General features: G+C 37.6%; 1 protein-coding gene across 1 annotated transcript in view; it reads left to right on the plus strand.

Annotated features, from left to right (window-relative positions):
* The first annotated feature begins 1,086 nt into the window (after positions 1-1,086).
* The window catches only part of ryk (receptor like tyrosine kinase), a 76,563-nt gene continuing 50,015 nt past the window's right edge, over positions 1,087-27,634 (plus strand). Inside the window, 1 exon segment of the mRNA XM_073852536.1 lies at positions 1,087-1,703. Within this exon segment, the coding sequence (XP_073708637.1) occupies positions 1,484-1,703 (220 nt within the window). The 5' untranslated portion in view covers positions 1,087-1,483.

The following is a 27,634-nucleotide window of genomic DNA, read 5'->3' on the forward strand; positions in this document are numbered from 1 at the left end:
ATATTATAACTGCTTTCTAATTGAAAATATTTTAAAATTTATTCCCTAAATTTTCAGCATCATTAGTCCAGTCTTCAGTGTCACAATTCTTCAGAAATCATTCTAATGTTGATTTGCTGTTTAAGAAACATTTATTATTTGTATGTTATTATTATCAATATTTTAAAAGGCTGGCTACATTTTGTTGATGAATAGAAAGATTCAAAGATCAGAATTTATCTGAAATAATAAAACTATAGAAGTTATTACTTTTATCTAGCAAGGATGCTTTAAATTGATCAAAAGTGATGCTAAAGATATTTATAATGTTACAACAGATTTCTATTTCAGATAAATGCTGTTCTTCTGAACTTTCTATTCATCAACAACAGAAAACAGAAAAATTCTACTCAGTTGTTTTCAGCATAATAGTAATAATAATAAATGTTTTTTGAGCAGTAAATACGAGTATTGGAATGATTTCTGAATGATCATGTGACTGAAGTATTTATGCTAAAAGTTTAGTTTTGAAATCACAGGAAAAAATTACATTTTAAAATATATTTAATTAGAAAACAGTTATTTTAAATAATAAAAATATTTCGCATTTTTGCTGTACTTTGACTAAATAATTGCAGGCTTGGTGAGCAAAATAGACCTCTTTAAAAAATCTTACTGTTCATAAACTTTTGACTGGTAGTGTACCTTGTTATGACTGCATTTTTTTAAAACAATCGAAAAGGGGAAAAAAAAACAATATTGATGCATTTTAACTTTATACATATTAATGTGGGAGATACAATAAAACATTTAGTTACATTTGTTTCTTAACTTTCATTTTGGTTTAAGTTAACTTAATATAGCATTTTTTTCTGTAACGCATATTTTCATATTTCAGAAAAATTCATTTGAGATTAAACTAATTCAACAGGCAGTAACTGGCGTAGGCAAAAGCATACAGTTGTCAGTCACCTGCCTGTATTATTATCATTACATTAAACACACACCACCCCAGGAGCGCGCCCGTAAACGTCCGTGCGTGCGCGCACTAGTTTTAAATGACCCCCCCTCACCCTCACCCATACCGCCCCCTTTCTTCAATGAAAACTGAGATTGCTGGGGGTGGAAAAGACCATGAAAGGACAGAGCTAGAGGACACTTTTAAGGGTTTGTTTGAGATAGTATTTGCGGCTTGTCTCCCGACTTTTTATTTTAAGAAATAGAAGCTAAGGACTTTCTCCCAGGAGAAAGACAGCGCTTTAACAACGTCCAACTGGTCCCGCTCGCTCACTGAGATTGAGCGCGGGCTAACAGAAGTTAGCTGGACGGCTATCATCGGCGGCGGGTGAGGGGGGACAATACCGAGAGGAGAGAGAGGTCGACAGAGAGCGCCGTCAGCAAACCTAGTAGCATGTCGCCCTTGGGAAGAAGTAACTCAAGCTTTGGATGAGGTTCCGTGGCGCAGTTCGTTCGCAGAGACTTTTTGACGCGACGGTGGGCTGTGATGTTTCTGCCAGCGCGGGGCTCCGGTGGAGGCGCGGCGTCGGCGGTGTCCCGGGGTTGGCCGCATACGGTACTGTGGAGACTAGGGGGTTTCTTTCTCCTCTTGTTTCTCGAAGGGGCCCGATGCCTCGCCAACCCGAGCAACGCACCGGGCATAAACAATAACAATAGGCCGAATGTGAACGTCTTCATGAGCGAAGAAGAGGTCAAGAAACTCCTGGGTGCGTATACTTTATTTCTCCGTCAATATTCCTGCTCTATCTAAAGTTTTGCTTAGAACTGGAAGTTTCTGCCACTCTGTCAAACTAACTTAAATGCTTTTAACTACTTGCTAAACACTACCTCGTGTGTCTGTTTAGTCTCCAGACGTAAGCAAGTTGTTTTAAAACAGTCTCACAAACTGCTAAAAACTTTGTTGTAGTTGGTTAGCTCTCCATATGTTAGCTTTGATAGGCCAAACAATCCGCAGCGTCCTTGTAACCTCAATTTATGCTTATGAAAAACGTTAATATTAGCACAGAAGTGTTATAAAATGCACATGTGAGAGTAGTTTTGTGAGGTTGTACTTCAGCATGCTATTTAAAAAGAATGAAACGTGATTTGTCAAGTTTTCCAAGTGTATTCCAAAGCTTTTCCATCCTTAACTGTGTGGTGATTTGTAAGGTTTATATCTCACACATGCACATGATACAGAGCAGAGATGTATGTGCTGATCTGAGCCATTCATTCTGATTGGTGTGTGTCAGAATTAGTTGATAAAAAGTCACACAATGGATTTTTCCTCAGAAGTTTTCCTGCTTTATGTCGGGTCAGTCGGTAATCACTGTAAATGCAAGGCACATTTAACCCTGGAAAGCATTTTGGTGTTGCTGTTGATTTTACTTTTTATATAACCAAAAAGCACTGAATCAAATTATGTAAGCTTGTGATGAGAATCAGAGATTTTTATAACAGTATAATAGACTGCTTACATAAAATGCATTGTCGTCACGCTATGTCTCTGAACAAGGTGTCTTAGTATGGTGACGTTTAAATGCCTAGTTTTATTATTACATTTCTGTAGTTTTAATTTTGCAGGCCAAAACATATAACGCAATATAATACAATAAGGATTGAGAGATGTATAAAAAACTTGCCTCAAAAGCCTGTTGGGTCAAATCAACCAAATTTCAGAAACTTCCCCAGCTCAATTTTTTGATTTGTTAATATTTTTTCTGTAGAAAGACAAACATAAATAGTGGTGACTGCCATAATATTAAATGTTACAGATGTATGTTTACTGAGTAATCCACTGTTTTGTAGAGTGGGTTAAAAATGACCATTTTCACCTGAGATTTGTAGCCAAATTGGATAGGTGTAAAAATGGTTGATGGTTCAAAACTGGCTAAAAGCATTTCTTTCTTTTTTTTTTTTTTGCCTCTTAGTTTGCATACCTGTAACTCAATAAATAATTACGATATCTTAATATCCTTTTAGATTGTGGTTTTTACAAACTTTCCTTTTGGTATCTTCATTTTAAAGGCCTTCGATGGTTCAGTCCCAGAGATATGGAGATGTTAATATGGCTCCGTGAGTAAATTAGTGAATTGTACACATTTTCAGTGGTCAAAAACAAAATGTGAGTCACTTTTAACCAATAACAATAACAAATATTGTTGAAACTAGAAATATATCTCATGATTATATATCAACACAATTGCATCAAAACATGCCTATCTGAGTGCCAAAAATATACTCTTTCCAAAGTTTGCATGCCTGTAACTCTGTAAAAGTATTTAATATATTTTAATATCCTTCTATAGATTCTCATTCTTAATAAACTTTCCTTTTGAGTTGATACGGAATGACCCTGTTGTATGTGACCCTTGTAGCAATAGCTAAAAATACATTGTATGGGTCAAAATTATCATTAGGATATTAAGTAAAGGTGATGTTCCATAAAGATATTTTGTACATTTTCTACCATAAATATATCATAACTTAATTTTTGATTAGTAATATGCATAACTAAGAACTTCATTTGAACAACTTTAAAGGCGATTTTCTCAATATTTAGATTTTTTTTTTTGCACCCTCAGATTCTAGATTTTTAAATGGTTGTATCTCGACCAAATATTGTTCTATCCTAACAAACCATACATCAATGGAAAGCTTATTTATTCAGCTCTCATGATAATGTATAAATCTCAATAAAAAAAAAAGACCCATATGACTGGTTTTGTGGTCCAGGGTCAGGGTTTGATACTTATATTTTCACACTTTATAGAGTAAAATGCGAGAGTGCATTTTCATATATTTCTCATACTCTTGTAATCCAAATAGAAAAATATAAATATAATTACACAGTTAAATAGCAACATATGGTTGCGTATGTGTTTATTTATGACTAAATATTAAATGTGCGCGAATATAGTCATCTTTCCAGACCAAACCAAGTGTTTTGTACTCCGAATAATTTAACTCATTCATGTTTCCTGAGGATAAAAGGTTTTGTGATGCCCTTGCTATGTTTGTATTCAGAGTAGGTTTTTGATTAGCACCATTGTGATTAATGCAATGGGAACTGATTAGTGGTTAATTGCTGGGTATTTGTGACTGGGCTTATAAGCAGTCATTATCATTGCTATTGTCACAGCGTAGTTAATGAAAGGGTTGGGGACTGGAGCATCAATTTCCTGCTGGAGAGAGGAAGCGGAGACAAGAGCATTTTAGAGCAGCCTTGTTTGAACTTGTTTTGAGGGTTTACCCTTTCAGCTCAAATTGAGAGCAATTTCTATTAGACTGCAAATAAAACAGAAATTATATGTGGCATTTATGTAATGTGATGCAAATGCTTAGCTCGAAAGCTTGAACTCTGAATGTTGCCATATGGCGTATAAGGTTTCAAATGAGAGGCAGTACTTTAGGGCTCGGCGATTAATGGAAGGCGGTTGTCGTGCGCATTTTGTCAATAAAGCCGGTTCTTTGATTAGCCGTAAATCTCCAGCACCTGTTTTGAGATGAAGCAGCATGTAGTACACAGAGCCGTAGTTCACTTAGAAGCTACGCCTAATCGTGTTCATAATCGAAATCGATTTAATCGAACGATTATAAAATCGAAAAGAAGTTTGTGATAATGACAGCTGTTTGCGTAGCTTCTCAGTGAACTACGGTGCTGTGTAAAAAATGGTGCTACATCTCAAAGCAAGTGAAAATACCACATTTAATAATATTTTTACTTAAAACTTACTTCATAATGTCAGCCAAGTGTTTAAAATGAATCCGTCTGTGAAATGGTGTGGCTTCTTAGACATAATAACACATAACTTAGTTCATAATATTCTAAGCAGTGATTAACACATTGCATTATAAGTATACATTATTCTAATAAAAATTACAATAATACGAACTTCAGTAAACCATATATTGTCATAGTAGTAGGGCTGCAATGATTAATCGAATGATGTTGTGAGGCGCGTTTAGTCAATGAAGCCGGTACTTTGATTAGTAGTAAATCCCCATCACGTGCGTTCAGCTGGAGCGGCAATTCAAACACCCCGCCGTAAATCACTGACAAGCCACGCCAAATCGCGCTCACTAAACGCGCCTCACAACATCGTTCAATTAATCGTTGCAGCCCTACATAGTAGTGTGTTTATTAGTCATGTTGAATGAATGAAAGCAGTTAAATCTTCCGTTTATTTAGCTGCTGCTATAGACCTTTTTCCTGAGTAAAGGATGAGCGCCGCCATTACGAATTCTAACATCAGATTGAATGCTTTTCTGTTCCGGTTTCCATAGGAACCCATTCAAATAGCGTCCATCTGTTTTTAATGTAGCTAACGTCCGCTGCTTCGTGTCATCTACACCAGGGGTCCCCAACCTCCATATGTGTTGTGTAGGGTTGGGCGATGTCGACCAATTTGGCATCGTACGATGTCCAATGTGAAACATCGCGATGGACGATGGCATCGTCGGCGGGGGGTGAGGGATGGTTGTTGTTAAATAATTTATTCATAACGAATTAATTAATTGTAGCCTACCGTTTCCACCAGTGCTTAATCTGAGCTGGATTTGTAAAGATCCAGGATTAACAAGTGCATAAAATCTTGACCGTGCGTGCATGCAAGACAGAGCAAGCGTGGGTTTATGTGGATGTATTTGATGGATGTGTGTCGGTCCTTAACATATTTTCGACCAGTCAACTTTTTTTAACTTCAAAATCACTCTCATTGATTGCTTCCTGCTTAACCCACTTTCTCCAAACGCATTTAATGAGCAGCGGAATGTTTAGAGAGGAAGTGTAATATCAGAAATAATACCAAATCAAGCGAAATATTATTATGTATTAACATTATAAACACTAACATAGCTATAAGTTAGTTACCCCGACTCCAAAACGAATCATTTAAATGTAACGGTATTCAGAACAGAACAGGAATGAAACAAATATATAAAGTTAAGTAACTCAAACAAAGCGAAACTAAAAATAGCAGGCGTTGGGCTCACGTACCTCTGTAATTCTGCACAAATCCAAGTGTTTCTATATTCGCAATGTATTTGAATGATAAACTGTTATTTATAATGTATAGGCTTTGTATTGTACGTTCATATTTTGATTGAAAAAAATATACTCTCTTGTTTTTTGTTCCAAGCTCTGTTCGTTATGGTAAAACCATGAAAAAGGCATATTTGGTGTAGTTTATTTAATCTAATTTGATTAAAAATTTTCTGCTGTTTTTTGTATGCCTCGTATATTAATGTAAAGGAACTAGTTTGTGTAATTCGTTTGGAGTTTACTGTAATTTGTACTGTGATCGCTAACAACTTGCTTGCAGAAAGCGGTACCTGAGCTATTTTTTTAGCCGCAGCCTCCCCAAGTAGTTCATTGCACATGTCTTTAGCAGCAGGCAGAATTAACTCTTCCCCAGTAGTAAAGGGTTTCTTAGCTTTAGCAATCCGACTAGCCACTAAGTATGAGGCTTTTAGAGCAGCCACGTTCTCCGATGTGGTTGCTTTAAGCACTAGTTTTTGCCCTTCTTGCTCGCGTTTCTTACGCTCAAAGAACTCAAGGGGTTTGTCTTTAATGCTTGGACCCTAGATGTCGAATTAGCTTTGATGGTTTCATTGCTTCGTTTGACAACTTATCGCCACATACCACACATAAAGGACTTGGTACATGCCGGTCTTTGCGGACCCATATTTTAAATATGACTTATCATATTTCCGATTGAATGACCCCTTCTTTTTCTTTGAGATGTCTGGCCCCTCTACTCCTTCCAAATAAAATTCTCTAAAGATGTTTGCTTTTTGTTGCTCATTCTAGCAGTTTAGCTAACTTCGTGTGACACTATTGTTCGCCAAGAAGTGGTCAAGTGAAGTGAGCTGAGCTGAGGCTGCGCAGCGCTGAAGCCAATATGTAAAGTGTAAAGGCGGGACAGACAGACGTAAGGAAAAAGACCTTGCAAAATGCCAACATGCGTGCAATCAAACAACTGCTTGTATGTAAAAACGTGACATTATTGCGAATTAAATTGAGTTTATTTAGTTTGCATGCATTTTTTTTAAACTCATGTTGTAGGCTACGGCCTGGTTAGGAATGTCCTGTGGGCCGGTGGTTGGGGACCGCTGATCTACACACTCATTAAAGTGAGGCACTGACAAATGACGGTCATTGCGACATTGCCAAGTGATGGCGCTATGGAGCCATGTGCTTTTTAAAACATTTTAATAGGTTTAACATTAGTTTATTACCTCGGAATATACCCTAATTTGACTAGAAACAATGCTGACCGGAAATGCAAAGCATTCTTTCAGTTAAGAGTCGGACTTACTTCCGTGTTGAGGAAAAATGTCTATAGAGTCTGGGAACGTGACGTCAGCAACGCAATGCATGTTGGGAATTTAGGTAACGGAGCTGCGGTGAACACTGTGTTTGATTGTGATCGTGAAGTTTTAGTCTACTTTATTCTGCATAAATAATAATTTTTGGTGAACTATTGTTGTGTTGTTAATTGCCACAGTCTCACCGATTACCAGCATGTACGCCGACTGTTAAATGTTTGATTTTCCAGCTTTCCAGCTTGGACAATCACCTTGGATCCCAAGTGTCCGAGTTAACAAAACGGCGTTGCATGGCGTGGGTACAAGCAGTTAGACGGAAAAGCATTAGTTGACTAATATGTGCCCCAGCGTTGTTATGAAACCATGAATTAAGAAATTAATGCTGTCAAATCAGTTGCTCTCAAGGAATGTCATCCAACATAAACTTTTCTGTGTAAATATGTTCATGTATTGCGTGTATTTATATGTATATACACATGCACATATATAAAATTTAAATTATTTATATATACACTAGTTAACATTTGAAGTGGATCGAAAGCTTTCATCAAAGTTGTCATTATAAAATCATGTCTTAGGACTTTAACTTCGAATGTTGACTACTAATATGTATATATATATAGATATAGATATAACACGTATAAAATATACACATGTATGTGTACTTATACATAGACAAACAATGTTTTACAGCCTTCAGTTATGCCGCGTTTCAGGCAACCCCTTACCCGTGTTTTTCCAGCCTTCTACCGGTGAAAGTGCACTGGAGCGACAGTCAAACCTGTGATTTCCCATCTGTGAACTCGTACTAACGTTAGATCAACGTACTCCCAGTTCCGAGCTCTGATATACGGTGCGTTGTTTATGCAAGTGGTACATGGTGGAAAAATAGTCTTTAGGACAATATAACGTTGCATTCAAATTAATAATAATAAATGCGCTCAGACAGTTTGGCACGACTTGCCTGGAACGCGTGACTGGTGGTTTGAAGTCGTGATTTACGGGCTTCAAAATCTGCCTGGAACTCAGCATTAAACATGCATTATCTGTTTTGCATATTGCATACCACGTTGCAGTAATAAATTGAAAAAACACGAACATTTCTGTATCCCTTTATTTGTGGATAACACACTGATGTAAATGTGCACAGTTCACAGTAACATAAGAATCAACTAAATTGAAAAGTTCAGTTCCACTACTACTATAGTGCAAACACAACAGGTGTAAGATGTAACAGTGCTGTAAACTTTAAGTCTCAAGAACACAGGTAACAATGCAGTAGGTAAAACGGCAAATAACACTACAAACAAAGTAGGAAAACACCATCTGGGAATGTTACGTGCATTAAGGCGGTAACTCATTTAGATCGTCCACCACTCTTTATGCTCGTAAGGATCGAGCCGTTGATTATTTTTAGTTTTTCTAAATACCTCAGCTTTGACACTTCATTAAGCTTTTCTCGGTATGGAAGATTTAGCTTTTCCTCGGATCTGTGCATTGTTTTTTTTTTCTTTTTAATAGTAGCCTACTATCTTGTAGTACTGACGGCTGACGACGTTACATAAAACATGGCGGCAACTACCCATAATTCTACGCGCAGTGACGTAGTTGGCCAAGCTCTATAGGTATTCTCTAGCTTTCTCCTTCATGTGTTTTTGGCGTTTCTGAGACACAGAGCGCCCCCTGGCCTTCGGATGTAGATTTACTGCTGATCACAGATCACATAGAAATGGAGATCACAGATCACTGTGCTTCACTAAAAGATACGCATGACAGTCGCAGCTTCAGATTAATCTCGATTTCGATTTCATTTCGATTTATTGAGCAGCCCTACTTAAACTTTTTACATTTGAATGCTTTGAATTTTGTAAAGGATGTAACCTAACCAGATGCTCAAGACTGGTCTGTGGTGGTTATGTCTAGTGTTTGACCAATGTTTGTATATTTATGGCTGATGCTGATGTCTAGAAAGAGCATGAGTTGTGATTTAATGCATTTTATATTTATGCAATAAATCGCAAAGGTGTAGTTTGCCTAAAAATTAAAATTCTGTCATTAATTACTCATCCTCATGTTGTTCCAAACACGTAAGACCTTTGTTCTTCTTCGGAACACAAATTAAGATATTTTAACGAAATCCGAGAGCTGCACAGACAGCAACACAACTAACACATTCAAGGCCTGAAAAGGTACTAAGGACATTGTTAAAATAGTTCACATAGTCCAAAATGTCCTTGTTGTTTTAACGAAGGTGAACAAAGATCTTACGAGTTTGGAACAACATGAGGATGAGTAATTAATGACAGAATTTTCATTTTTAGGTGAACTATCTCTTTAAACTTATTGTACGTAATATTTTGTTTAAATTCGCCAAAGGTATTTAAAATTAAAGGGGTTCTCTCTAAATGTTGGTAACAAAAATCCCAATGTGAAGGCACTGTGTGGGTTTATTTTAGCTTTTTTTTAAATGCGAACAGGTTTGAAAGATGATTGTCCCCTTCTGGTCTCATACCTCTGTTATCCTCTGTAAAGCTGACCTGCATATTTTTTGTCACGACTAGCTTTGGGAACAGAGCTCATAGCTGTGAGTGCCTCTTTCTGGGTGCTCTGCATTTCTGTGTCTCCTCAGTGATGATTGATGAACTTTCTGGTGGGCTTTTACACTCTTTTGATGATCATATCGGGTTATTATCATCAACATGTCGCTTGTAGTTTTATGCGGGGTGCTCTGGCATTTGTCTTGTGATTGGTGCTGGAATGGAGCTCTTTAAAATTTCTGCTCTTTTGAAAAATACTTCTCATAATGTCATTTGCCCCTTCACTGTTTTGCTTCTGTGTCAGTTTCTTTTTGTGCATTCTGGGATTCTTCAACCTACCCCGACTGCGTTCGTTTTGAACCTGAATGTTTTAAATCAAGTAATAATGTGTAGCATAAACTTCACATAAGAATTGCCAGCAATCTGTGTCCTTTTCTGTTAACGTTATTTTATTTATTTATTTTTTTTCTTCTCCGTTCTGGTTCAACAATGGGTGCTGCCCATCTTGGAATCAAAACCACCTTGTTATGCTGCAGTAGACTGAGGGCCATTGTAAGCAGTAGGGCTGTAAGTAGAAGTCATCTCCGAATGCATTTATCGCAGGGACATCAGCAGCCTGTAGTTTTGCGCCACCAGTGCCTCAGAGAATCAGGTGTCTGCTGTTCTGCAAAGGAGTCTGATTACCACTTATATGGTTCTGAGATCCTGTTGTATGACTCACATGAATCCTTAAAGGTTAACTTAAAGGTTTATGGTTGTGGTTATATGGATGCCATTTTTTTTAATGCTTTGAATGACTGTAATGTATGTCTCAGTTTTCTCTGGAGTCAAATGGATTTATATTTGTGGGATTTATATTTTGTAGCAAAGCCTAGATTTCCTTAATGTCGTTATTGCAGATGTAACAGTTTTGAAAACAAATGCCTCTCTGTTTTCTGGTTTTGGGGCTAGTGGTGGGGACACATTTTTATTTAAAACCCAGTGCTTGGTAGTAACTGATTACATTTTTTCTGGATTATGTAATCAGATTTCAAAAATTAAGTACTTGTAATTGGAGGATTACGTTTTAAAATTCTCATAACCAGATTAAAGTTATTTTTTTATGGATTTGCTGTGTTCTCTGTCTTCCAAAATTGCAGATTCACTTACAGTGGCAGTTATTGGCTTATGTTAGAATGCCATGTTCTTTCTCATTCTCCACTTTCTACTTTACCTCTTCTTTCTTTCCTCTTGCTTGCTTTTTCTGTCATGCTCTTGTCATTTCCTGTCTGAGCTTTCAGGAGTTCTGTAATTCCTTTCACAGATCTTAATCTTGTCCCCCTCCCCTCTCTTTTTTTCTTTTTCAGAGCTATGCCACTGCAAATAACCTCATCCTATACATGTTCTATAGTGACTCTGATGTATGGGAAAAGAGATCTCATTGCTGATTACTGCAAATGATGAAAGGCAATGTTTGATGTGATATTTACATTGGTATCACAATCAGCCCTCTCAGATCTGAGTTCACTCAGTATAGCATAAAAGTAAATGCACTGGCTTCTTATGAAGATTGCTGGTGAAAGCCATGTTATAATGGTGGTTGCCAAAACGTGCGTTTACTTTTTTTCAGAGACAGTTTCTGCTCAGATGTTTTGTTTTTGCCAGTCATGTGCTGCATAAAAAAATATAATTTAATTAAATGATATCATGACCATAGTGAAAGTAGTGTATGAACAGCAGTGAAAAAGGGCATGAAGATGCTTTTCAGTGAGGTAAATATTTTTTAAAAAGCCTGTTTACTACAATGAACTTGTGAATTTTTCTCCCTTGTAAGGATCTATGGCTTTCCCCCTGTGACGTCACAGCGCTGTTCATCCAGCCTCATGCTGATATAGTAAAGAGAAAGCCTCACTCTCTCCTTCAGAGTCCCAAACACCACAGGGATGAAAAATCTCAACTATCCAGCTCTTCATTTGTAACAGACAGCATCAGCCCTCTTGTGTCTGAGTTATTTTGGGGGATCATTAGATGGCCTTGCACAGTGTATGGCAGTACATGGAATGTTTAGGTCACGAAACGCATCCACTCTGATTTACGATGTAAACTTGCTGCCTGTGAAACATTTTTCTCCTGTAAAAAGTGGAAACGCTTTGAATAGACACAACAGACAGATGGTTTCAGCTCTTCACTCTTAAAAATAAAGGTTCCAAAAGGGTGTTTTTGCAGTGATGCCATTTAAGAACCATTTTGGTTCCCCAAAGAGCCTTTCAGTGAACGATTCCTAAAAGAACCATTTTGAAGGACATTTTATAAATCTAAAGAACCTTTTCTGCATTTAAAAGGTTCCATGGATGTTCAAGGTTCTTCATGGAACCATCGATGCCAATAAAAAAAAACTTTTAAGAACGTTTTAAGGCTTTAGGTTGCTGTGTTTCAGTTGGTTAATGCATTCACAGTCAATTTGAGGTCTGTAATGTGCTAGAGTAAAATAGGATCTTGTAATTTAAGAAAAAGTGCATTACTGGTCTTTAATCAATCCATTTTTGCAAGGACTACAAGCAAAGCTTTAAAGAGTTCTGAACACTTTGACATTCAGCCAGTCCACAAGAAACTTGAGAAATCTAGTAGCTCAATTTTGTTACAGTTTCTTGTACACTTCCACTAGCCAAGTGAGTTTCTGTCTTGGATCAAAGATCTGAGCTGGATGCTCAAATGATACAAACCCCTGGAGAATCATTCTCTGCAGAGCTTCTCTTGTGACGGGCTATTTGACTTCTTCACTTTGGTGTTTTCCCAGAGCAAAGAGTCTTGCAGTTTAAACCACTGTTTTGAGGAGCATTCTCCTCACCAAAAACCTCAATATTACTGCCTAACTTATCTCTTGGAGATGCTGGCCTTTGTCTTTGTCTTCAGCAGGCTTTCTCCTTTGACTCCATATTAGGAGAGACCTCAAGAGGTTGAGGTATTTGGCCTGGCCCAGTCTTTTATCAGTAGTTTCCATGGCAGCGTGAAAGGGAGGTGGGTGAGTTGCTGATTTAAATCAATGTGTTTATGCAGGGTTGATCCTGACACTCAGAAAAACAACAAGAATGGACATGAGACCAAATTTATACTGTTATGCGAAGATCTTATTTAAAAGAGTCATGACATGAGAAATCAAATTTGCCTTAATCTTTTGGCATATAAGAGTTCTTTTGTATCATTAAGGGTGTGCTCACACTTGTCATGTTTGGTTCAATTAAAGCGAACTCTGGTGCAATTTCTCTGTTAGTGCAGTTCATTTGAGTAAGTGTGAACGCTGCCATCCGAACTCTGGTGTGCACGAAACAAGCGGACCGAGACTGCAAGATGATGTCACTCAGGCACAAACATTTGCATAAACACTGCCTCCAGACCAAGGTATCCTTGAATGGTCATCTTCTCACCATAGGCCCTGCCCACTGGCATTTAGTAGCTTAATGGCTGATCGCTTGAAAGCAAATAGAAATTACGATCACTGCTTCTATCGTGTCTACACTAGATACAGCATACAGATGCTTGTTTCCTTTCTGACACAGTCCACACACTCAAGTCTGTCATCAGTTGTACAAATGGAGTGAAAGCTTTGACGCATTTGGTTTAAACGGCTCGTTTGCAGTAGGTTCCCAGCGTAAGGAACAAGTGGATAGTTTATTTTTATTGGCATCCCAGATCATGTCAGAGGATTGTTTGGACTTTGGAGCATTTTATTTTGTAATCGAGGCACAGTGTCATGGAGAGTTCACAAAGAAACATTTGTTGATGCGATACTAGATCTAACTGCAGCTGCAACATAAACTGTAAGTAAATGGTTTCATAATGCTTTGTCTGGACATTCTTAACATTCACATGCTATAGTGAGAGTCCTTGATGCTGTTTTCTATGCAGTTACGTTAGCCAATCATGAGTGGCTGAGAAGCCTTAAAGGACCATCCCTTATAAACAGGTTGTTTCAGACTGAGGGTCAGAATGGGGTTGAAAATAATAATTTTCTCTACGTGGTGTGTTTTTTTTTTTTTTTTTTTGTGCAAAAACTTTATTAACATAAGTAGACCTCCAGGAACATGAATATATACAAAAATCCATGTCATGACCTCTTTAATCAAGAGTTTCAGCTGACTCTCCACAACTTGATGTCTTTATGTCTGTTTTTGGGATGACGTCTATGTCATGCGATGTTGTGACTGGCATTGTCAAGTGTTCAAGAGTACAGTAAGCTAGTCTTTATGGGACTAGGCTTATCATAGTGTTTTTTAGCTCTTAACTGCATTGTACTGTTGCATTTACAAACCAGCTTGGCCTTCCTCTCTTATGAGTAAGTGAGCCCCCCCTTGTTCGTATCATACCCGTCGAAGTTTGTTTACTTCAGCAGCAGCTGTACTGCCATGTTGTTCCAGTGAAGGCGGGAAGTTCTGAGGATACCTCTTACGGAACAAGCTCTGTTTGCTTGACTGCGGTGGCAGCTGTAGTAGGACTGCCTCATGTGGTTGTAATTAATGACTGGCGCAGGCTCCTTTTGAGCACCAAGCAAGATTCATTACTGAGCTGCCACAACTCAGCCATGACAATCTGGAACCTGTCTCTTCAAAACAATGCACTTTCCACAGACCCGAGCCTAGCCGTCCAAGCGATCCCTCAGACCCAGGCCTGCAGGAAACTAATGTTCATTAATGAGCTGAGAGCTGAATTCGTGGATGAGGCACTGAAAGAAAGGATTGTCACCGCTTTAAAACTGATCAAAGAATCTGAAGTAAAGTCCAGCCGTGAGAATACGTGAGTGGACTTAAAATGAAGCCAAACATTTTAGAGTTGTAGAGCTTTGATGGAATGCTAATTTTGGTGGTTCTGTGCATTTGGGCCTCACATTGACCCTCAGACTGTGACCTGAAGTGTTTTGAATACAGATGAAGTATTTTCAAGGTTAACTTATTCTCAAGGAGCACATTTAGGCATGTGCTAACTGAATCTTTGTGATCATGTAATTCTGTTGCTGTCACTTTAACTCGCGGACTAAAGCAACACTGTGTGGCAACACTGAGCAACTAGTGGACTAGTCTCGCATCTCTCTAGTAAATACACATATAGTTATTTATAAATTGTGTACTTTTTTTGTATAAACTTGTGATAGTTTAAAATTACCTCATGATTTACTCACCCTCAAGCCATCCTAGATGTAGTCTCGCGTAGCCAGACCTTCAGACTGATGGCCCTTCATTAGTACACAGAATTGACTGTTGTTAAAAGGTAAACAAGCTGGACATAAATTAAAGCCTTATGAACAATGTTTATCTACAATTTGTTATTGTAAAAAGGTAATTTGGCTCTGAAGATTTTTCTTGAGGAGCCAAAGACTGAAATCCCTATGATGTGGTGCCTATAAACTTTTTTTTAAAACTAATGTAATATAATATACGTACCTTTGTATGTAACATTACTTTGAGGATCGGTTGTGTCTGGACTGAAGAATAGCCTTAGGATTTGTCTTTGTAACCTTGTTTGATGTTAATCATCACAGTTGCTTTTATCTATTAGCTCCGTGAGCATTTGGAATGAAGCAAACACTTTTCAGATGATGATATCTATAGTACTTCATCAATGAAGAATGTAGGTGACCTTAAGCCTGTTTCAACTTTTCATTGTGATGACACGGTGTGTACTATAATGAAATAAAGGCCAAGTGGGCGGTGAAAACTGACAAATGGTAGTTCCAGGAATACTTTCTGTGTCGTTACCTGTTATTGCCCTCTGAAGCAAATCTGTCTGTGTTTATAATGTGACTTGAACTCGGTATGTCTGAAACCAAAAGTTTGTTCACAGAGTGCTGCAAACATTGGGCCCAAAATGTGAACTAGGGCTGGTCGGTATGACCAAAATTTTATTTCACGGTAACGATATCTTTCACGATACCAGAAACCAGAAAATGTGCAAAAGGCAGGGCTTGACATTAAGGTTTGACATGTGCTTGTCCTTTCGGACAAGTAAATCAGACATTCACTTGTCTGAGTAAAAAATGTACTCGTCCGAGGCAAAAAAAAGAGCCTTTTTTTGCTGTAAATCTATTCTGAAGCAATAGTCTCATCACTGCTCTATAAGGTCTTACTTTAATCAGAATATTTGTGATATTTGCCTTAAATCGATTTCTAGGACACTTTTTAACTTTATTTTCCTAACCTTACTAAATGTGTCATTTACATTAAATTCTGAAATTTTATCAATACATTCAATTAGAATAACTAGACTCTGTATGGTTGCCATTCAGATTAAATCGGTATCAACAAACTCCATCTTTCCACTGCACAGGAAAAACCCAGTCTGCATCAAAATGCTATTTAAATGTATTTACTTAGACTGTTTAATGAAGATAAGAGGTTCCAAAAATGCATTTACACAGTAAAATTGCAAATACATAAGTGTTATAAGATTACTGTTGTACTTTTTTTAAACATATAAATCTAAAATGTTGAAAAAATGCAATACTTTTAAATAACCGAACCACCAATAGGTGGCAGTAAGTCACTGTTTTAATGAGCGAGTCACGGATTCAACCAGTTCGTTCACTGACTCACCCGATTCATTAGATTAAATGCTAAATCATTCAGTATTAAAACACTGCTGTGTATTTCTCAGATTCGCGACTGTTCTGCTGTGTCTATACTTATAACTATTTCATTAACAAAAACGGTCAGTGATGTGTCTAAAATGTAAGTCAGTTAATATTAACTCCTAGTTTATTGAACTACTGTTGTATAAAATCAATGTCACGTTTGCAATCGTAATGGTGCTTACCTATATAATATGTTATACAATATTTATCTTTTTTTTTTCTACCGCACTATGTTTGTTTCTTTGTGTATGCTGTTGCGCCTATTAGTTTGAAATTTTCCGTGATTCAGATAGGCTGCACGAGCTTGATACTTGATACTGTCCGTTTTCAGTCACTGTTTACACTGTAAGTAATACAATCAGAATCATTCTCACCAAAGTTTCGGTGATACACTAGTTATTGTTTGTTATTGATGTTTTAATCAGGTTACTTGTCCGGTCGGACAAGTAAAATTGTCCTTCACTTGCCCATTCACAAAATCCACTTGTCCCGGACAAGCGTTAATGTCGAGCCCTGCAAAAGGGCTTTATATAATAAATAAGCTTGAATATTTAAGAAAAGAAAAGGACTTGATCTTATTTGATTATTTTGTATTTTATTTTTAACTTTATAAATATAGTAAACATTTTCTTTAAAAAAATGCCGTTTAAAGCCCTCCTCGTCTGTTCGTTTCTCCTTTCCATGTTTTTACAACCTCCCAGCATATCCTTCAGTCTTGCATTCAACGGTTTGACCAGTCTCAGGCATGCTGCACGTGAGTTGGCCACGCCCACTTATTTACATTTCGCGGTATACACGTAATAAAAAATTATTTTACGGTACACATTTCATTCCGTGGTAACGATATATACCGTCATACCGCCCAGCAATAATGTGAACCTATAAAACACCTGGTTGACTCTACATCAGATCCAAAGGAGCTCAGTAAATTTTGATGTACTAGAACTTTTCTTTGTATAACTGCAGATGTCACTGGAGAAATGACTGCTAGGCCAAAAAATTTAAACATGACAACAACTGTTGACTTTCCCTTGGTTTCAAACAACTTTTTGCAATATGAAAGGCAAAAGCTATCAGATAAAGGCCTTTAAGGTCAACACGAACGTGATGAATTTCTAAGTGAGACATTCAGTTTCAGTTTTCAAAGACTTCTTTTTCTTTATTGTGTGCACAGAAGAATTCTGCACAAAGACCACGTTTCTTAAGAAACTACCTCATGATTTATTCACCCTCAAGACATTCTAGGTGTATATGACTTTCTTCTTTCAGATGAATACAATCTGAGATTTTATTAAATGTTCTGGCTCTTCCACGCTTTATAATAGCAGTAAATGGGTGTTGAGATTTTGAAGGCCAAAAAAGTGCATCCATCCATCATAAAAATCCTCCACATGACTCTAGGGGGTTCATAAAGTCCTTCTGAAGCGAAGTGATGCATTTGTGAAAGAAAAATATCTATATTTAAAACTTAATAAACCGTAATCTTTAGATTTGTCACTTTTGTTTTCATGTTGACTTCAACAAACACAACCTGAGGAAACCAGCACAACTCTTAAAAGATGCCTAGAACTTCCTAGCAGTGCTCATGTGTGCTTGTCATTTACTGAGATACTTCCTGCAAGTATTAGTAATTATTTCTCCAAATGTGCTTGCCTCTGTCCGAGCCTATAAATCCTTCACCGCTGGGGGGTTTCAGGGAGCTTTGGTCAGCACACATAAATAAACACGCACACTTAGACACTTATTATACCCCTGCTGAAGCACCTGGGGCTTCCTGTGCCTCCCACACACCATGTTGCTCATTTGTAGTGGGATTAAAATAAAAGTCTAGTTAATTTACAATTGACACGTTACTAATTAAAACACACAAGATTATTTACTGTCAATCCAAGTAGACATTCCAAGGGTTGTTTCATTTAATTCATCGATGGAGTTTAGTTCTAGCATGTACTTCTGTTTTTGCCTGCGGTACATGGAAGATCCATTAGTGATCCGTAGAGAGCATCACGTCTACTGAAGTAGTGGAAAATGGGCAGTATATTATAGGATTTTTCTGCCCTTTGCTCAGCACACCGTATCAAATTTTCACTAGTGATGGTAGAGGAGATAATGGTTGACTGGAATGCCACCAAGCCTGAAACCACAGCCAGTATCAAGTAAAATCATTCCCCATTAAAGATGCCTTACAGCTGCTTCTAAAATAACAGGGCAAAGTATGGCACCATTGAAAGATTCTTGTGCTTTACCCGCATAGTCACTCGACTTGAACATGTGCCCAAAGCTAGAAAAGAGGTTGAAGAAAGCTTTCAAGGCGAGCTGAAAGACGAGCAGGGAGCTATTACAAAAGAAGTCCATGAATAGAATAGGAATGACTGGCAGTAGTATTCTCATTTGAATGCTTGTCTATTCGAACTGCCACACTAAATGGGGGCCCCCTTTTCTTTTTTCTTTTTTTGTCATGACTCAACCTATTATTTAATTGTACACTAGTCTACGCTCTTCACACTTGTTTGAGACTTTTTCTGGTTTAGAATATGTGGTAGGCTACATATTCAGTTAATAATGCAGTCACAGTGGTTTGAATTCTGGAAACATAAATATTTGTCACCATCTTTCATTCCTTACAAGCTATAATGCTGGTCAACATAAAACTACATTTTCTTTTTAGGGAGCATAAAAAATTAAGGAAATGGTTTGTGTACCAATGTAACAAGAGGTTGTTGACCCTAGTCTTACCCAGTTTGGGTCAGTCTGAAGGATACTGTTGGAACAGTAAAAGATTCTCTGTGCTAAAAATACGAATAAATATATTACTTTCAACTGTTGGTTAGTATTGGCGGTTGCCTAAGAGTTACTCTAAATTTAGGGTTGTTCAAGCCTCTTAAAGGGATAGTTCACCTAAAAATGAAAATTCTGTCATTAGTTACTCACCCTCATGCCATTCTAAACCCGTTAGACCTTCATTCATCTTCAGAATGCAAATTAAGATATTTTTGATGAGATCCGAGGGCTTTCTGACCCTGCGTATACAGCAACACAACTGACATGTTCAAGGTCCTGAACGTTAGTAAGGACAAATTGTTAAAGGGATAGTTTACCAAAAAATTAAATTCTCCTTCATGCCGTTCCCAACCTTGTAAGACCTTCGTTCATCATTGGATCACAAATTAAGATATTTTTGAGAAGAAATCCCATAGACTTGCATTGAAGGACCGACCCAAGCTACATTTAGAGACCAAAATATCATGGAAGCGCTGACAGACACTTTTGATTTGAGTCAGCAACGATATTATGAATATTGCGGTGATGGCAAAACTGCGTCAATATTATTGTGGTCACATGAAGATATGAAACAATATATGTCTTATGGGCAAAAAGGGTAGATTTTTAAAATATATTCTAACATAAAAAGTCTTTAAAGTAGTGTTGTGGGCCATTATGCTTTGGAATAGTATCTGTAAAACAAACTAAAGCCCAAAGCACAATATGGTTTAATCCCTTTATCAAGTCTGTTTTCGCTGCATGTTTCAAAGCGAAGCACACACTTCGTTCGGGCGATCAGCTCGTGATCGGGTGTTTTCCGCACCTCAGAACTGCTCAGTTCACAATGAATGCAGTCAACTCGTTTATTGCATGTGCTGTGAGTTTAGCGCTAGTTTGGGAAGGCAGCGGCCACCACTTATGCTTTATTTTTGCAGCAGATGATTACAGCATTTCACTAGATTTCACTAAATGGTGAGATGCATTTTTGTAAGCCTGTTTTCACTGAAGCTGGAGTTTTCCTTAAATAAAAGCTCTACTGGCATTTCTGTCAAAATTAAAGCTTACAATTGCAGTATGACACTGACTGGTAGCGCTTTAAGTGAGTAACGTTTCTGCAGTCCAAATTCAAAACCTCTCTTTTAAGAATAAAAATAAATTAGGAAAGAAGTATTGTAATTTTCCTGTTGTAGTGTAAAGCAAAAATTATATACCTATGAAATTAATTTTCATTTATTTTACACTGCATTTGTTTTATCAGTGGGATTCTATCTCATAGGAATATCAATAATAGAAAATTTATTTTATTATTATGTTCTAAACACCAGTGTGAATGTAATTTAGACTGAGACTATATACCACAAATAAAAAGTGGGTTGAGTCCCATATAAAGTTAAGGGACAAGTCAATTCATAGACTTTTTTTCTAACATAAGTTTTCTTAGGAACATGAGTTGGAGCTCTTAATTTTGAAGTCTCAAAGTGCATTATGGTGCGTTCACACCGGACGCGACTTGCGCGGGAAAAACGCGCTATTTGCGCATAGTTGAACGCTTGAACATTTGAGTTTACTCGCGCCATTCGCGCGGTAAAATTCGCCTCATTCGCGCGTGACATTTTCTTCACAACAGATGCGAATTTGCGTCATGGGAGGGGCTTCTGCCACTCGTCAGCGGGGAAAGGAGTTGTAAAATAGGTGAATGAGCTCAATTTGCCAGCTTTAGCTTGCTTGTAGTCTCAATATGTATGTATATGTAGGTCAAATTGAGTAAAGAGCGTTTTTTTTTTAAACTAACCAGATTGTCCGACCTCTTCACTCACTTTCTTCCTAGCAAGATCCTTTTTATTTCTGTTTCTACAAAAGTCCAAAGATGTATCGTACAGCTCCGAGTAACCACAGACAGCAACGGTGATTTTGTCCTCCATTGTTGTTTCGGATTTCTGCCTCCATCACTACTAGAGCAAGCTCCTGATTGGTTAACGCGGTGCGGATTTTCGCCAAAGTTCAGATTTTTGAACTCGCGCGGCAATCGCTTGAAACGCTCAATGCGCTGCTTCATTCGCGCTATTTGTGCGTTTCGTGCCGCCTCATTCGCGCGTTACGCGCCGCAGGATGGCTATTTGCGTCTTTGCATTGACTTAACATGTAAATCACTCGTGCTTGCCGCTTCATTCGCGTCCGGTGTGAACGCACCTTTAGAATAATTTAACTTTTAAATCGTACAAAATTTTCTTTTTCCCCCCTCAAGTCTTCATTTGTCTCTTTTTTTTTTTTTTGCAATAAATATCGTATCTTGGACTTCATATCTCAATATTATAATATTGTGAGATTTTGATGTTACATCCCTACTAAAAAAACATTCAAAACACTTTAGCAAATGCGTAATGCCATGGCATTGTTGTGGATGAGCACCACCACTTTCCTCAGAAAACTAGCTGCTGGTTATCATCACACGTGGATGAGAGTATTCTAGAATTTCACGCAAACTCATTTGTGTTAATCTTTTGTCAGATCCTGTCTCCATCTGGAGGACATTCCATTGCATGAAAAGACATGTTGGTCTATAGAACTCAATGTTGATGTGTGAATTCATGTATATGGTTTAAATTTTTGAAGTGTTCAAGGTAACACACAGGTCTTGGTTTAATCCTAAATGGGCTATCTGAATGCTGTCTCTTAGCTACGCTGACGGTTATTTTCTGAAGTGTGGAGAATCAGTTGTCTTTTATTTATTATGCCAGTGGGACCACAGACTATCAACACCAGCAGAACCTCTTTGAAATTTCGCAGGGTAGAATGTGTGTGTGGTAATTGCAGCTGATCCCACACTGGGCTGTGGTCCTCCAAAGGTCAGACCTCTGCTGGGAGACATTTTCCTCCTACACTTCACCATAGTTTGGGTTATTTTCACCAGCCGTCCAAGTTGTGACACCACTGCCATTTCATCTGGGCCTGCTGCCATTCTGTCCCATCCCATCCCGTCCTGTCCAGTTCAGTTTACTACGACATCTTGTTCATGTCAGCTCTATGAAAGGTAGCCTAGAAGTGCCACAGTCACATCTGAAAGTGGTTTTCTGTTCACTGCAGCGTTGCACTCTGGGTCTGCCTGTCTGCTAGTTTATCATTTACTTTTAGCCCACACCTGTTTGGTATTACACTGATTACCCTCCTGACCATCTGTGCTGAACTCTTACATTCGAGGGTCTCCAATATAGCAGCCATGCTGACGTTCTTGATGATAATGAGACTCCAGATCTCCTTATTTTGCATGTTCCACCACTCGCTTTTGGCTTCCACACCCCTGTGTGAACACTGCATCCTGTGAACCTTGAACTATGTGCATACATAGCTCTCCTTGCAAATTTCCACACATTTTGGCCTACTGGCTCATGTAGAAAAGTGTGTGGGGTCACAGTCAGGTCTAATCCACCCTATTGTTGTTTATGCTGGTGGATTTTTTTTTTTACTTGCACAAACTTAAGTTTTATAGTCTAGTTGTACACTACCAGTCGATTTTTTATGTTTTCCTCACCAAGGCTGCATTTATTCTAGAAATTTAATACTCTTATTTAGCAAGGATGCTTTATAATTGATCAAAAATAATGATAAAGACATTTATAATGTTACAAAAGATTTCTGTTTCAGATAAATGCTTTTCTTCTGAACTTTCTATTTATCAAAAAAAATCTGAAAAAAATTCTACTCTGCTGTTTTCAACAACAATAATAATAATAATAATAAGAATAAATGTTTTTGAGTGGCAAATCAGAATATTAGAATGATTTCTGAAAGATCATGTGGCTGCAGTAATGATGCTAAAAATTCGGCTTTGAAATCACAGGAATAAATTACATTTGAAAATATATTCAAATGGAAAAGAGTTATTTTAAATAGTAAAAATATTTCAACATTTTACTGTTTTTGCTGTACTTTGGATCAAATAAATGCAGGCTTGATTAGCAGAAGAGACTTTAAAACATTCAAAAGTTTTACTGTTCAAAAACTTTTGGTAGTGTAGTTGCATCCTATAACTAACTTTGTGTTTTAAATTCTCATATTTCTGTCTATTTCTTTTTTTAAATGGACAACAATTATTTATTTATTGATATGTACTTTTTGGTTCTCTGGTTAGTCAAAAGTTAATCAGTATGTTATTTTTTTTTTTGAAAATTCTTTATTCATGTTTTTAAAAAGTCCTAGCTTGCCATTTTTATTTAACTTGAAATTGTTAAAGAGTTCACCCAAAAAAAAATAAATAAATAAATAAATACTGTCATTAATTACTCACCCTCACGTCATTCCAAACCAGTAAGACCTTCATTCATCTTCGGATCATGAATTAAGATGTTTTTTATGAAATCTAAGAGCTTTCTGACTAGGGCTGTAGCTATCGAATATTTTAGTAATCGAGTATTCTGCCGAAAATTCCATCGATTAATCGAGTAATCGGATAAAACATAGGTTTGCTTAATTAAAGAGCAATATTAAATATACAAGAGAAATGAAGACAGGTTTCTTAAAATCTACATTTTTATTTTTTTTAAATGCATAGTATGCAACAATATTTTCCATTAAAAATAAGCATTTAGTTATTACCAATTTTTTTACTGTCTGTGCTTGTACTGTGAACAAAAACAAAGTTGACTGAGATGAATTAAGTGAGATAAATTCTGGGTTTAAAATAAAGCATTTTCTGAGAGACAAAAACAAATAAAAATAAATAACTTTCAAAATTACTTTTTTTTAATTATCAAAACTAAGGCATACATTAAATTATTAATAGTAATACAAAAACACTGCCTTTAAGTCTTGCAACTTAACTTTAAGAACTAAAAGTTTCAAAATCTACAGCTCAGGCATAACATAAGACTTTACTGTCTTCTTCTTGGAATGCTTTGTGGCATAACACAAGTCCATGCATGGTTTCACACAGAGTGCTTTAAGCCAATAAAACTATAAGTTTTAAAACGTATAAATTTTGCTACGGTTAACGTTGCGCGTGTTGTTTACACTACTCCGTCGATTTCAACCCTCGAAAACGGAGACTTTTGAAAACGCTGTAGACCCACTGATATAAATAGATCACTGTGTAGACCCCGTTTTAGTTTAAAAACTCTGGTGTTGCGTTTCAGTGTAAACGGACCAAAACGGAGACTTTTGAAAACGATGGCGTGGCTGTCCACATTCTCTCTGCGTATCCTTGACGACCGTGTAAACAATAACATCATGCTCGTAGCCATAGATGCTGTAGCCATAGATGTGTAATACATAGTTTTCCCTTTGACCGCTCCAAGCACGTCCTCCATCTTAACAATAGGGAATCTATCTATACATATCTATTAGGGGTGGGACGATACAGGTAACTCACGATTCAATTCTGTGGCGATATGTGGCCCACGATATCATCAACGATATATCATGATATATGTGACTGAAAAAGAAAAAAATACCCATAATAAGGAAATCTTATGCATTTATTAATGGCAACATTTCCAACACTGTGCAAAGAAATAGGCATTTGCATAATAACTCACTGCCTCCTGGTCTTAAATGTAAACACTGTACAGCTAGACAGATAAAAGTGCCTGAACATTAAAAAACAACATGAACATTAACTAACATGTGTAAACCATGATACTGAAACGTCAGTAGTAAGTTACTGTAAAGTGCTTTATGTTAACCTGGACAGTGGTCTCATCAATGCATATTCTTCTTGAGGAACACTAACGCCTGTTTCACACACACTCCGTCTGCAGTGCGTATGCAGTCCGTGTGCGTTACGTGTGCGATGCAGAAGCAGCACGGACTAATTTTGCTTTCACACAGGACACGTTTGCAGTCCGTTCCTGATCCGCGGCTGTTTACCACAAACACACTATTTATCCGTTATTTTGATTTCAAATACAAACGTGCTTTTTCAGCATTGTGATACTCTTTTATCACAGTACACTAATACAATTCTAGATATATTCACGTTTAAACTCAACGTATAATAAACAACGTATTATTCAATGCACTTGCACAGCAACCGCGTGCAGTGTGAACGCTCTAATCCGTTAACGTGTGTGGAAAAAAATACTCAACGCATACGCACTGCAGACGGAGTATGTGTGAAACAGGCGTAACTGATCAGCATGCTCAACTAGCGGGTGCGTCTTTGATTTGTTTTTCGTTATCTTCCGCCATTCTTCTCACTACTTTTTTTCTGCGCTTCTTCTCTGATGTTGTAAGATAACTTGTGTTCTTCACTGGCCGCTGCTTCCGCCACTTTACCCCTATTTACTCGAACAGCGCCCCCCGCAAACAGAATGGTAGATATTGGGTAGTGACAGTGAAACTGACGACGGGTAAATTAATCATTTGTGTTGTAATAAAATATCGATATTGGCCGTTAGTGTATCGATTATTTATTGCGACATAGAGCACAACAATATATTGCAATATCGATTTTTTTTCCCACCCCTAATATCTATGGTTGTACATGCATGAATGGTAATATGGAGTTTTCGGTTGTGTGGTGTAGACGGAGATCCGTCGTGTGGTAAATTATATTTTCACACAATTGCACTGGCCGTCGTGGTTTATCCCTTACGTAATTGACATACATTATTTAACAGCCTTCATCTCGACTAGCAATCACACTGATTTAACGCTAAGTTACATTGAATTTACCCGTCTCGGGTGACAGCCAGCATGGACGTTATGCTGCTGTGGTATGCTAGCTCGATCTTGCAATGGACACACACCACAGCGTTCTCTTTACTTTTCAATTTGAAATTATCCCAAACCTTGGACATTTTCTGTCGTTTTCTCCTGTTTGTTTCTTCTCCTTGCTCGTTGCCATTGTTATTGCTATCTTCCATTTTGCAGCCAGCACTAGTCGGCGCCCGTGCCCTCAAATAAAACTACCGCCAACTCCTTCATTGCGTTTCCTTTCACTTTGTGGGTGATGTAAGCGCATTGTCACACAAACAAAATCATTGCGAAAAAACGAGACGTGAGCTTTAAAATAAGGAATTTGCCTCGATCATTTTTTGTAATCGAGTTACTCGAGGAATCGTTTCAGCTCTATTTCTGACCATGCATAACAGCAACGCTCTCATGAATGTGCATCAAAGACTGACAGGGAAGAGAAGAAATTGTTAAATAAAGTCATTTTTGTTTTCGTTGTGCACAAAGACAATTTAAGGATTATTTTAACGATGTCCTTACTGCCTTTATGGACCTTGAACATGGTAGTTGTGTTGCTGTCTGCAGGGTCAAAAAGCTCACGGATATCATCAAAAATATCTAAATTTGTGTTCTGCAGATGAACGAAAGTCTTACAGGTTTGGAACGACATGAGGGTGAGCAATTAATGACAGAAATCAACATTTTTGGGTGAACTGTCTCTTTAAAAGCATACATAAACAAGGAACATAAACTAACAAGTCTGTTTGTAAATCAAAGGTTTTATCCGCCTGTCGAGTTCTTACTTAGTTTGTTATGCTAGAACTTGATCGATACATAACATGGCTGCTCTCCCCGCCATCCCACTCACTCTCTAAGCTTGGCTGCTGTTATGTCCTGTGCACTGAGGGATTGAGGATAAATCGGACCCTGAGTACAGGAGCCTCTTTGTTCTACCTGTGCTTACCTCTTCTCCTGGCTCTTACTTTTTTGTTGTACCTTTCTGAAGACAGAAATGTGATCTCCAGAGGCCAAGAAATCCAAAACCGCAGGTCTATAACTTTGGCTGCGGGGAATGACATGGATGTAAATCACTGCCTTTTCATTCTCGTATTGTCTGTAACTTCAGTTTCATTCTGTGCTGTGTGTTCAAAACAGAAGGGTCTTGTTGTGAGTTCTAGACCACATGTAAAAAGCCACAAATTCTTACTATGTTTTGAAGTAGTTACATCATAAGTAGAACATTTTCATGATTTTCTAACCACCATAGAGTTGTTGTTTTTTTTCTAAACGTTGAGATTGACACATTACTCTGATTTATCTAAACATTTAAATCTAGCCTGTTCGCTTTGCATTTCCCAGGTCTGCCATGTCTTTTATGAGATCATCTTTTTTTTTCTTTTTGCTGGCAAGCTTGAAGATGACTCTCATACAGAGCTGGATCTTTGGCACGCTCTTTGAGCAAGATCCACCGACATAATGCTCTATCGACGTCTCGCCCCGTGGACATGTTTTCTCCGTGGTCTCTGCTTTTTCAGAGTGGAAGCAATTGAACCATGAAAGGGGTTTTGAAGCTACATAAAAAGACATTACGGAGCATTGCCGTGAGGGGGATGCAAAGATTTCATTTTGCAGCAAGCGGAAACCACTTTTTTTTTTTTCCAAGACGTATGGTTTACCGCAGCTCTTTTGAAACAAACTTGTTACTTGAGCATAAAGAAAAGAGGTTAAAAATGGTCCCCACAGAGTCACAAATAAACAA

Source organism: Garra rufa, chromosome 12 (assembly GCF_049309525.1).
Source record: "Garra rufa chromosome 12, GarRuf1.0, whole genome shotgun sequence".
Classification (NCBI taxonomy): Eukaryota; Metazoa; Chordata; class Actinopteri; order Cypriniformes; family Cyprinidae; genus Garra; species Garra rufa.